The following is a 13072-nucleotide window of genomic DNA, read 5'->3' as shown; positions in this document are numbered from 1 at the left end:
AATCAACTAGTGACCAGCTATTCTTTAAACGTCTCTGAATAACAACAACAACAACAACAGGAAATGTTAGGACCTTAACACGTTTCAGAGACAACAAACAAGTTCACAGTTCATTTAAAAATATCTTTATATTAATAAAATATATGTTTTATTACAAAAATAAATGGTCCAGGATTCTCAGCTCGTCATGTTTACATCTAAGACAACAACTATTTGTACTTTGATAAGTATACACAAAGGTAGAAGTACTCAGATCTTGTTCTTGAGTAAAAGTAGAAGTACTCAGATCTTGTACTTGAGTAAAGTAGGAGTATTCAGCTCTTGTACTCGAGTAAAAGTAGAAGTATTCAGATCTTGTACTTGAGTAAAAGTAGAAGTACTCAGAACTTGTACTTGAGTAAAAGTAGAAGTACTCAGATCTAGTACTTGAGTAAAAGTAGAAGTACTCAGAACTTGTACTTGAGTAAAAGTAGAAGTACTCAGATATTGTACTTGAGTAAAAGTAGAAGTACTCAGATCTAGTACTTGAGTAAAAGTAGAAGTACTCAGATTGTGTACTTGAGTAAAAGTAGAAGTACTCAGATATTGTACTTGAGTAAAAGTAGAAGTACTCAGAACTTGTACTTGAGTAAAAGTAGAAGTATATTTTTGCATAACATTGTACTTGAGTAACAGGGAATAATTAGGATAAACTAAAGCACTTTATTCTGCGACCCGACCACGGATAAGCGGGAGAAGATGGATGGACTTTATTCTGTCCATTGGATCCTTGGTAGAGAAATGATACTTCGATTCCATGCAATGATGACGATGATGATGATGAAGGTGTCTACAGCATCATCTCCAGCAGCAGTCTGTGTAGCGGTACTCTTTGCTCCCGGTGTATCCTCAGCAGGTTCCTGACGGCCCGGTCAGCGGTCTGTCTGAGGAGGGGGAGGCTCATCAGCAGCCGGCCCCCCCGCGGCCCCCCCACCCTGGAGGCCTGGAGCTCCTGCAGCGCCCCCTGCAGGCCATCCTGCAGCCGCTGCAGCGAGGAGGGGTCCAGAGGGTCCGCGTCTGACGGGGGAGAGAGGGGGGGGGGGGGACTTTAGTTATATACACAATATCAAATATACAGAATAGCTGATGTAGAAGAGACATGAAGAAGAGGGGACACATGTTGATGTAGAAGAGACATGGAGAAGAAGGGACACATGTTGATGTAGAAGAGACATGAAGAATAGGGGACACATGTTGATGAAGAAGAGACATGAAGAAGAGGGGACACATGTTGATGTAGAAGAGACATGAAGAATAGGGGACACATGTTGATGTAGAAGAGACATGAAGAAGAGGGGACACATGTTGATGTGGAAGAGACACGAAGAAGAGGGGACACATGTTGATGTGGAAGAGACACGAAGAAGAGGGGACACATGTTGATGTGGAAGAGACACGAAGAAGAGGGGACACATGTTGATGTGGAAGAGACACAGAGAAGAGGGGACACATGTTGATGTAGAAGAGACACGGAGAAGAGGGGACACATGTTGATGTAGAAGAGGGGACACATGTTGATGTAGAAGAGACATGGAGAAGAGGGGACACATGTTGATGTAGAAGAGACATGAAGAAGAGGGGACACATGTTGATGTAGAAGAGACATGGAGAAGAGGGGACACATGTTGATGAAGAAGAGACATGAAGAAGAGGGGACACATGTTGATGTAGAAGAGACATGAAGAAGAGGGGACACGTGTTGATGTAGAAGAGACATGAAGAAGAGGGGACACATGTTGATGTAGAAGAGACATGAAGAAGAGGGGACACGTGTTGATGTAGAAGAGACATGAAGAAGAGGGGACACATGTTGATGAAGAAGAGACATGAAGAAGAGGGGACACATGTTGATGTGGAAGAGACATGAAGACGAGGGGACACATGTTGATGAAGAAGAGACATGAAGAAGAGGGGACACATGTTGATGTAGAAGAGACATGAAGAAGAGGGGACACGTGTTGATGTAGAAGAGACATGAAGAAGAGGGGACACATGTTGATGTAGAAGAGACATGAAGAAGAGGGGACACATGTTGATGTAGAAGAGACACGGAGAAGAGGGGACACATATTGATGTGGAAGAGACACGAAGAAGAGGGGACACATGTTGATGTGGAAGAGACACGAAGAAGAGGGGACACATGTTGATGTGGAAGAGACACGAAGAAGAGGGGACACATGTTGATGTGGAAGAGACACGGAGAAGAGGGGACACATGTTGATGTAGAAGAGGGGACACATGTTGATGTAGAAGAGGGGACACATGTTGATGTAGAAGAGACATGGAGAAGAGGGGACACATGTTGATGTAGAAGAGACATGAAGAAGAGAGGACACATGTTGATGTAGAAGAGGGGACACATGTTGATGTAGAAGAGACATGGAGAAGAGGGGACACATGTTGATGTAGAAGAGACACGAAGAAGAGGGGACACATGTTGATGTGGAAGAGACACGAAGAAGAGGGGACACATGTTGATGTGGAAGAGACACGAAGAAGAGAGGACACATGTTGATGTAGGAGAGACACGGAGAAGAGGGGACACATGTTGATGTGGAAGAGACACGAAGAAGAGGGGACACATGTTGATGTGGAAGAGACACGAAGAAGAGAGGACACATGTTGATGTAGGAGAGACATGGAGAAGAGGGGACACATGTTGATGTAGAGGAGACATGAAGAAGAGGGGACACATGTTGATGTGGAAGAGACACGAAGAAGAGGGGACACATGTTGATGTGGAAGAGACACGGAGAAGAGGGGACACATGTTGATGTGGAAGAGACACGAAGAAGAGGGGACACATGTTGATGTGGAAGAGACACGAAGAAGAGGGGACACATGTTGATGTGGAAGAGACACGAAGAAGAGGGGACACATGTTGATGTGGAAGAGACATGAAGAAGAGGGGACACATGTTGATGTAGAAGAGGGGACACATGTTGATGTAGAAGAGACATGGAGAAGAGGGGACACATGTTGATGTAGAAGAGACACGAAGAAGAGGGGACACATGTTGATGTGGAAGAGACACGAAGAAGAGGGGACACATGTTGATGTGGAAGAGACACGAAGAAGAGGGGACACATGTTGATGTGGAAGAGACACGAAGAAGAGAGGACACATGTTGATGTAGGAGAGACACGGAGAAGAGGGGACACATGTTGATGTGGAAGAGACACGAAGAAGAGGGGACACATGTTGATGTGGAAGAGACACGAAGAAGAGAGGACACATGTTGATGTAGGAGAGACATGGAGAAGAGGGGACACATGTTGATGTAGAGGAGACATGAAGAAGAGGGGACACATGTTGATGTGGAAGAGACACGAAGAAGAGGGGACACATGTTGATGTGGAAGAGACACGGAGAAGAGGGGACACATGTTGATGTGGAAGAGACACGGAGAAGAGGGGACACATGTTGATGTGGAAGAGACACGAAGAAGAGGGGACACATGTTGATGTGGAAGAGACACGAAGAAGAGGGGACACATGTTGATGTGGAAGAGACACGAAGAAGAGAGGACACATGTTGATGTAGGAGAGACATGGAGAAGAGGGGACACATGTTGATGTAGAGGAGACATGAAGAAGAGGGGACACATGTTGATGTGGAAGAGACACGAAGAAGAGGGGACACATGTTGATGTGGAAGAGACACGGAGAAGAGGGGACACATGTTGATGTGGAAGAGACACGAAGAAGAGGGGACACATGTTGATGTGGAAGAGACACGAAGAAGAGGGGACACATGTTGATGTGGAAGAGACACGAAGAAGAGGGGACACATGTTGATGTGGAAGAGACACGGAGAAGAGGGGGACACATGTTGATGTAGAAGAGGGGACACATGTTGATGTAGAAGAGGGGACACATGTTGATGTAGAAGAGACATGGAGAAGAGGGGACACATGTTGATGTAGAAGAGACATGAAGAAGAGAGGACACATGTTGATGTAGAAGAGGGGACACATGTTGATGTAGAAGAGACACGGAGAAGAGGGGACACATGTTGATGTAGAAGAGACACGAAGAAGAGGGGACACATGTTGATGTAGAAGAGACACGAAGAAGAGGGGACACATGTTGATGTGGAAGAGACACGAAGAAGAGAGGACACATGTTGATGTAGAAGAGACATGAAGAAGAGGGGACACATGTTGATGTAGAAGAGACATGAAGAAGAGGGGACACGTGTTGATGTAGAGGAGACACGAAGAAGAGGGGACACATGTTGATGTGGAAGAGACACGAAGAAGAGGGGACACATGTTGATGTAGAAGAGACACGAAGAAGAGGGGACACATGTTGATGTGGAAGAGACACGAAGAAGAGGGGACACATGTTGATGTGGAAGAGACACGAAGAAGAGGGGACACATGTTGATGTGGAAGAGACACGAAGAAGAGAGGACACATGTTGATGTAGGAGAGACATGAAGAAGAGGGGACACATGTTGATGTGGAAGAGACACGAAGAAGAGGGGACACATGTTGATGTAGAAGAGACACGAAGAAGAGGGGACACATGTTGATGTGGAAGAGACACGAAGAAGAGGGGACACATGTTGATGTGGAAGAGACACGAAGAAGAGGGGACACATGTTGATGTGGAAGAGACACGAAGAAGAGAGGACACATGTTGATGTAGGAGAGACATGAAGAAGAGGGGACACATGTTGATGTGGAAGAGACACGAAGAAGAGAGGACACATGTTGATGTAGGAGAGACATGAAGAAGAGGGGACACATGTTGATGTGGAAGAGACACGAAGAAGAGAGGACACATGTTGATGTAGGAGAGACATGAAGAAGAGGGTCAAAGAAAGGTCAAGGTCAGCCTGTGGGTGTTTATACACACACTCTCACACACACACACACACACACACACACACACACACACACACACACACACACACACACACACACACACACACACACACACACACGTATGCATCCTCCTCTATTGTGTGAAATATTGATATTCGGACAGTTAATGGACTGAGAAAAAAAGACTAAGACACATCAGGCTGAAATACATGAATGAACACACACACACACACACACACACACACACACACACACACACACACACACACACACACACACACACACACACACACACACACACACACACACACACACACACACACACACACACACACACACACACACACACACACACACACACACACACACACACACACACAGCTAACAGTTTATAGATCCAGAACCGAGTCTATCAATAAACGTTATTGACCCGAGGCTCAGACAGTGGGAGACTGACCAGACTTCAGCTGGAAGTGTCCCAGCATGCACTGCTTCAACAGGAGTGCAATGCAGGGATATTGATCAGCTGTTAAAACACAGCAACTCTATTTAAAAAAGGGTTTCCTATTTTGAGCTAAATCCTTCCATTGTTGTCCAAAAATAAATCACTAGAGCATCAAATGAGGATTCATCCGCCGCTGAAAATAGTCCCGTAGAAATGCAATGTTTCCTCCTTTTGTTTTAATACATCTAAACTGAGCAGCCAGTGCTGTAAGGAGGACATTGGATATATATTTAATGTAAAGATAATGTACTCTTTTAATTAAACTACAGACTGATATTTGGTATGTAATGATGTTTGTCTTTAAACCAGAACGTTTTGTAAAGAATTGTCAGATTACGGGCGACAAACAAATTCATTTATATGAACAAATGATAAAATATGACGTTTTGTTTCGCTTTTAATATGGAAATCCTCATGAGTAAAATCACGAGGCAACAAACTGTCATATTAATGCAGTCAGAACACAGTATTTCACTCTGACGTGCAGCTCTGTAGCGGGTCGTGTGCCATGGTACAAATACACATGGAAAGTACCTCATGCACTTAAATACGCAAAAGAAACAAAATCATAATTGTCCAAGTACTTAAATGAACTGGAAGGGGCGCTTGGAGTGCACAGACCCCAGACATCGCATTGTTAACGACACTTTCATTACGTTTCATATCATGGGCTCGTAGTGTTTCCGTAATCCTGCCAACAAAGAACCGATATTTAAACCGTTTGCTCCAGAATGAGGAAACACCAAATGTCACTCCCCCCAAAAGCTACCGGGGCTAATCAGGGGCGCCGTAAGGGGGTGCACAGTTAGGGCGCTCCTAAGGGCTGACAGGGGCCCAGACTATTTTAGAACACACACGTTTAAGTAACCGATGTGATTATCTTTTCCTGGGCCCAAATCCCCGGCGGCGCCCCACGGGCCAATCAATACTGCGCTGCTTCAGCTCCCAGCCTCTGATCAATATCAGAAACACTCCTCTGGATCAATACGCCCAGACCCCTCCCCCCAAACTTCTCCTCTCTAATTTTAAATCAGTATTCATGTGTGTGTGTCAGGGTCAGGGGCGCCGGGGGAGGGATGGCACGGATCACACCAGAAAGACTGAGAGAAAGGTTAGAAAAGTGTCAAAAGAACTATAATGTAACGGGAAGACGATCGAGGAATGAGAGAATCTGGTGAGCGGTATTTCCAAACATCTGGAACAAACTCCCAGAAAGCTGCCGGTCCGCTGCAACTCTGATTACTTCTAACTCCAGGCTGAAGACTTTTCTTTTTGCCGCTGCTTTTAATTAAACATCTCACACCGAACTGTAACTGATATTCATGTTTTATTATCTTTGCTGATGTTTCTAATGTGTGTGTTATGCTCTTAATGGTGGTGGCGGAGTCCATAGGGACTTGGCTTGGCAACTGGAAGGTCACCAGTTCAAGTCCCGGAAAGACCAAGTGCTACCGAGGTGTCCCTGAGCAAGGCACCGTCCCCTTCACTGCTCCCCGGGCGCCGTACTTACTGGCAGCCCGCTGCTCCTAACACAGGATGGGTCGAATGCAGAGAAACCGTTTCGTTACCTGTGCTACGTAACGACAATAAGTTCTATCTATCTATTTTTGTAAAGCACTTTGAATTGCCTCGTGTTGAAACCTGCTGTATGAGGCCCCGTCCACACGGAGACGATATCAGTTATATCCGCTAAAGTTCTTATCGTATAGACCAGGAGGGATCACCAACTACATTTGTCCCAGGGCCAACATTATTCCTAGAGACACTTTCGGGCGCCAGCAATTTTTTTTATAGCCCTGAATGTTGTAGTAAGGGGGTGCTAGAGGAGCACGCTCATGTCATTTCAAGTCGCAGGAGCCTCGTAGCGGGGGCTACTGCAGACTCTTCACGCTAACGAAGGATCACTTCTTCTTCAGGGCAGGGAGGGCTAGGCAGTACGCAGGCTACTGTCCCGCAGCTGCTGCCTCTCTGTTGGACTCTGGTACTGCACATTACTCACGAGTCGTTGTAAAAAGAAATGGAGTGAGGGGCGAACGCACTAACCACTCCGCCAGCGCCACAGCGCGTGCCGGATGAGAATGTCTGGCGTGCCAGGTTTGCCAGTTGATGGTCACTGCGATAGACGCTTCGTCCGCACGAGGCCGAAACGGAGCCGCGGCTTCGGAGCCCGAAACCGATACACCTTGAAACCGGCTGCCAAAGTGGGTAAGTCTGGAGACGAAACGCTTACGGCTCCGTGTGTACGCCCTATACGATCATTTTCTGAAGCGATGACGCCATAGCCCCGCCTCTCCCCACCTCTCCCGCTCACCCCGCGTCATTGCTGATGCGTTTCGCCAACAACAACAATGGCGGATCAGAGCGTTGCGTTCATGCTCCAGACGATCGTAATAACAAATATTTGTAATTCCAATACAAGACTATGTTATTAAAAAAAAGTTAAATTAAATTAAAAATGTTTGGAAATTGTAATATACGGTATCGCAATTGCTAGAAAAATATATTTTCATGAAATTATTTCGTAATTAGAAGAAAACTTCTAATTCTAAATAAAAATCGTGCTTCATAGAAAGTTTCACGATTTAACAGAAAATATCTCGTATCATATATAAAATGTTGTGATTATGTGTGTGTTTGTGTGTTTGTGTGTGTATGTGTATGTGTGTGTGTGTGTGTGTGTGTGTGTGTGTGTGTGTGTGTGTGTGTGTGTGTGTGTGTGTGTGTGTGTTGTGTACCAGTGTTAGCGAGGGCCATGGCCTTCAGCATCACCGCCTCCTCAGGGCTCATATTCATCGTCTGATATTTGGCGCTCAAGTGTCGCAGCGCCTCGTAGAGATCGGCCAATCCCGCGGCTCGACACTGAGCCTCGTCCAATCGCAGGTTCTCGGCGAACACAAGCTCCTCCCCCTGCGACCGCCAGGCCACGCCCACCAGCAGAGCCTCCATCCAACCGCTCTGCAGGAGCAGCATCTGGTCGACCAATGAGAGCGCGGCGAAACCTGAGACACAGAACAGGTGAGTCTGGACGTAAAAAAAAGTGGAAAATAAACAGACGAAAAAATGACATGTCGGAAAAAAAAAAGTGAAAAAGATGACAATAGAAAAAAGTTAAAAGTAACGACATTCAAAAATATGAAAGAGAACGACAGTCAAAACAAATTGTAAAAAAACAGACCAAAAAAGGATAATCACGACATACGGTATTAACGTGTTGAAGTAGTAGTGACTGACCTGGGATCTGTTTGGCCCAGCCAATCAGGAGCAGCAGCTGGCGGTTCAGGAGGTCACAGAGGGTCAGCACGGTTCTCAGGCTGCTCTCATTGGTCGACTCGTCCTGAGTGGCGGACAGGGGGGCGGGTTCTGTCAGCAGCAGGTGGGAAATCACCTTGTTTCCTGATTTATAAAGGAACATGTGATAATTAATGAAACAGGTTTTAAAGATCATGCTTTTTTTAGAGTTCTCAGATATATCAAAATATATAAAAAACATGTCTCTGATGTGTTTTGCTCAAAATACCAAACAGATCATGCATTTTAGACATCCCTCTTAAAAAAAGAGGGGGCGGAGCTAATGCCTGCTCAGAATTTTCCATTGTCTCTGACAGCAACGTTTCTGATTGGCCCGTGGGGGTAAAGCCCGCCCACATTTCAGATATTACGTCATATTGGACGCAGATCTGGATCAGCTCCGTTGTTCCCTCGTTTTAGTGCGGCGGAAAAGAGAGAGGGTTTTATTTCCTGACACTTTGTGAGTCTCCTGACACACCGGGGACACACCGGGGACACACCGGGGACACCCCGGGGACACACCGGGGACACATAATGATGTAGAGAAGACATCAGAAAGTGCATTTTGCACGATAGGAGACCTTTATAAACAGACGGACTCCATGTTGTGTGAACTCACGGCAGCTGGCGGGGGGGCTGACGGGGGCTCTGCAGTAAAAAGTGACTCCGCTCTCCGTCGGTCTTTTGTATTTCTGACGCCCTCCTCTCACTCTGTCCATCCGAACACCTGAAACACAGACGGGGGGGGGGGGGGGGGGGGGGTTACCTTTCAGCTTCCTCTGCTTCCTCCTTTCCTCGCTCACAGCTGTTAAAGGGTTTCCACCGGACATAAACCCTACGATCTGAATGTCTGCGGCCGAATGAAATATAAAATGACTACAAATCAGCTATAACTTTTCTTGGCTACAAAAAGTCTCTCTCTTGCGACGTTGGGTCTTTGCTGCAATTCCTTTTTTTCTAGAATGTTTGCAAATTGTTTTGTCACTTCACATCTTCCTCCTAACTCTCTGATTCCCTGAAGTCATGAGGAATGTCTTTGAGGGCATTTTGAGTTCTATTTGTACAACTCGAAATGACCTAATTAGTCTTTTAACATCTTTTTTTGTATTTTTGCATCCCTCTCTATGTAGTCCTTTTCCGTCTCTTTGTAGTCATGTTCTGTCTCTTTCTTGTTTTCCGTCTCTTTGTAGTCATGTTCTGTCTCTTTCTTGTTTTCCGTCTCTTTGTAGTCATGTTCTGTCTCTTTCTTGTGTTCTGTCTCTTTCTTGTTTTCCGTCTCTTTCTTGTTTTGTGTCTCTTTGTAGTAATTGAATTCCTCCTTTTAGTTGTTTCGTCTCTGCGAGCGTTGAAACCGAGCCCTCTCACTCCGAGCAGACTCTTGACGTCGCTGCAAAGGCTCATGGGAGCTGAACGTACCCTCCCTCATCATGCCGGCCTGCAGACACTTCTGGAAGCGGCACGCCTGACACGCCTTCCTGCGGCGCTTCGTGATCTCACACTCGCTCGCCACCGGGCAGCTGTACTCAATGTTACCTAGGCAACAACAAACAGGAAGTCAAACGACATCACATCCTCTCTCCGTGACACAGCTGACAACACAACAGTGCACGGAAAAACTGAAACGTTGACTTTAATAAGGTTTGATGTTTTATAACTGATTTCACATCATTTTGTTAGGTTCGTTGAAAGCAATAATATTAAGTTAATTAAAAAACATTAAGTTCAACTTAATATTAACGCTTTAAACTGACCTAATACAGTTATGCGACAATTGTTGACATAATACATTTAATAAAAGTCAACTTCTCAGTGTTTTCCGTGCATTTGAGGAGCTGGCCTTTGCGAACAGATGTGAGGGACTCGTCAACTATGAAAATATGAAAGGTTTTCATATTTCAGAATACCAATAGTTATACATGTGTGTGTCTGTTTTCTCAGAGCTGCTTTAAGGCGACATTTGAGTGGTACATTGAACCCGCCAGTCGTATTAAATGAAGCATGATCACATCCTGAGAAAAGACATGCCTCTGCAGAGGAAGTGCATCACATGCTTCGGGTTCATCTTTTCATTTAGAGCGTGGGTGTCAAACTCAAGGCCCGGGGGCCAAATCCGGCCCGCGACTTCATTTTCTGTGTCCCCACAAGAGCTTGCAAAGAATATAATATGTTCATTATACCGTTACATGCTACTTTACAGAAGCATGTTGCCCATAAACTAAATGTCCCACAATGCATCTCAAATTTGACTTTTTTCTCAGAATTTCATTTTTTTTCTTCAAAATGTAATTTTTTTTTCAAAATGTCACTTTTTCTTGTTTTTCCAGAATATGGCTTTTCTTTTAAAAATCATTTTGTCACATTCTCACTGAAGAGACTTGCAATTATTTGCCCTAGACTTCTGCTTTCAGTCGTAGTTAATCATGAAGTTATTACCCTATCCAATAATAATCCAATGCAGAGGCAATCATGTAATATAATACATTATTTTATATATATTAAATATTTATATATGTATTTTAGTATAGTCTTAAAGCTACAACCGGCGCTTTGAGTGCAACCATTATGCTGATGTGGCCTGTGATGAAATTGAGTTTGACCCCCCTGATTTAGAGGAACAGCTCGAGGTTAGGGTTAGGGTTGCAAAATTCCGGGAATGTTCAAAGATGGAAACTTTCCATGGGAATAAACTGGGAAGTTTTTAAATGGAAGGTTGGCTCTTCGTAGGGAACTTAAATATAGTTGGGGAAAGTATATCTTAGCATAATCTTGACTAAAACAAACAGATGCCATTCAAGTACACTTGAATATCCATGCCGTAGCACCCTGCTTACTGCATGGCTATTGAGACCACGCCCCCTACAGGCACTGTGCATTCCTCCATCACATGCACACATGATTTCGAGAAGGCTAGATCACACTATGGGACTTCTTGGAGGGAGGAGGGCTCTTTTCATTTAACATTTTGAATGGGACTTTGTGGGGATTTTTGGATGGGGGTGCATTTTTGTTCATTTTTAATGAGTGGGGTTGAGTAATATTTAGCTCAATATTCCTGTTTTCGTTCTTCAATTAAACAAATAATTGTTCAATAAAATAATGAAAACTTGTTCTCTTCTAAATAAAAACATTTTTCAAATCTGTTGAAATGTCATGTTTTTTGTTTAATTTTGCATCGAATATTTCCAAAATTCCCAGCTTAACTTCCCGGAAACTTCCCGGAAATGTGCCTCTTTGCTCGCATGCATGTGTTTATATATGTGTTTGTATATATATGTTTATATATACAGTCTATGGTTTAAACGCACACACAGATTAAATAATCGATCAGACACGACTAATCAATCACCAATCAATGGGTTTCTGTTGCTCTGGTCTGAGTCCTGCTGCAGCTGGTGTGTGTTCTCGCTGCTTCACACACTAATCAATGCACTATTGATATGGTATGTTATCCTTTTGGTACTTTCACTATATTTTGATGAGAATACTTTTCTACTTTCACTTGAGGAACATTTTGAATGCAGGACTTTTACTGAAACAGAGTATTCCTACACTCTGGTACTTCTACTTTTACTCAAGTACAAGATCTGAGTACTTCTACTTTTACTCAAGTACAAGATCTGAGTACTTCTACTTTTACTCAAGAACAAGATCTGAGTACTTCTACTTTTACTCAAGTACAAGATCTGAGTACTTCTACTTTTACTCAAGTACAAGATCTGAGTACTTCTACTTTTACTCAAGAACAAGATCTGAGTACTTCTACTTTTACTCAAGTACCAGATCAGAGTACTCCTCCTTTCCCCTCACCTTGCACGCTCCTCTTGAAGAAGGCCTTGCAGGCTTCACAGGATGCGACGCCGTAGTGGAACCCGGAGGCTCGGTCTCCACAGACCAGACACAGCCTCCGAGGCCCCGGGGCCCCCAGAGGCAGGAAGTCCCCCCTCAGGATGGAGTCCACCTGTGAAGAGGAGGCCAACACTCAACATCTGCAGTTCTGCAAAAAGAATTAAGCTTAAAGGTCTCCTGTTCTACTGTTGTCATCAATATATCCCAGGTCTCAGATATATCCAGAGCCTGTCTCTGATTGGCTGAAACACCAAACAGATCATTGCAGCATTACCCATAATCCCCTCTGTTTCAGCCCTGTTTCCAAAGTGCTGATTCTCTGTCTGTTACTTTGGATGAAAGTAAGGAGCCCCTCCCCACGCCCCTCTGAGAGACATCTGGTTACAAAGAACTCAATGGTGCTCTAGAGGAGATGCAGGTGATAAGGGGGGGGGGGGGGGTTACCTTGGTTGCTGATTGGCTAATGGTTACACAAGACAACACATCGTTATGACATCATCAAGTGGCCAAAATCTGATCAGCTCATTTTCAGACAGGTTTTTTATAGAAATGGATCAAAAAGA

At 44.5% G+C, this 13072-nt stretch overlaps 1 protein-coding gene across 1 annotated transcript; it reads right to left on the bottom strand.

The window, feature by feature from the left end:
- Window positions 1–682: 682 nt before the first annotated feature.
- LOC117440991 (estrogen-related receptor gamma) lies at window positions 683–10162 on the bottom strand. The gene is made up of 5 exons (XM_034077191.2): window positions 10080–10162; window positions 9283–9390; window positions 8607–8768; window positions 8111–8374; window positions 683–1056 (listed from the first exon to the last, which is right to left on the bottom strand). Exons 1-5 carry the CDS (start codon window positions 10090–10092, stop codon window positions 830–832), a joined length of 774 nt encoding a protein of 257 aa, XP_033933082.2. The 5' UTR covers window positions 10093–10162; the 3' UTR covers window positions 683–829.
- Between the last annotated feature and the right edge of the window lie 2910 nt (window positions 10163–13072).

The sequence above is a fragment of the Pseudochaenichthys georgianus genome, unplaced genomic scaffold, assembly GCF_902827115.2.
Source record: "Pseudochaenichthys georgianus unplaced genomic scaffold, fPseGeo1.2 scaffold_1377_arrow_ctg1, whole genome shotgun sequence".
Lineage (NCBI taxonomy): Eukaryota > Metazoa > Chordata > Actinopteri > Perciformes > Channichthyidae > Pseudochaenichthys > Pseudochaenichthys georgianus.
The sequence above is the reverse complement of the archived record's forward strand: the minus strand, read 5'-3'. Positions and strand labels throughout refer to the sequence as shown.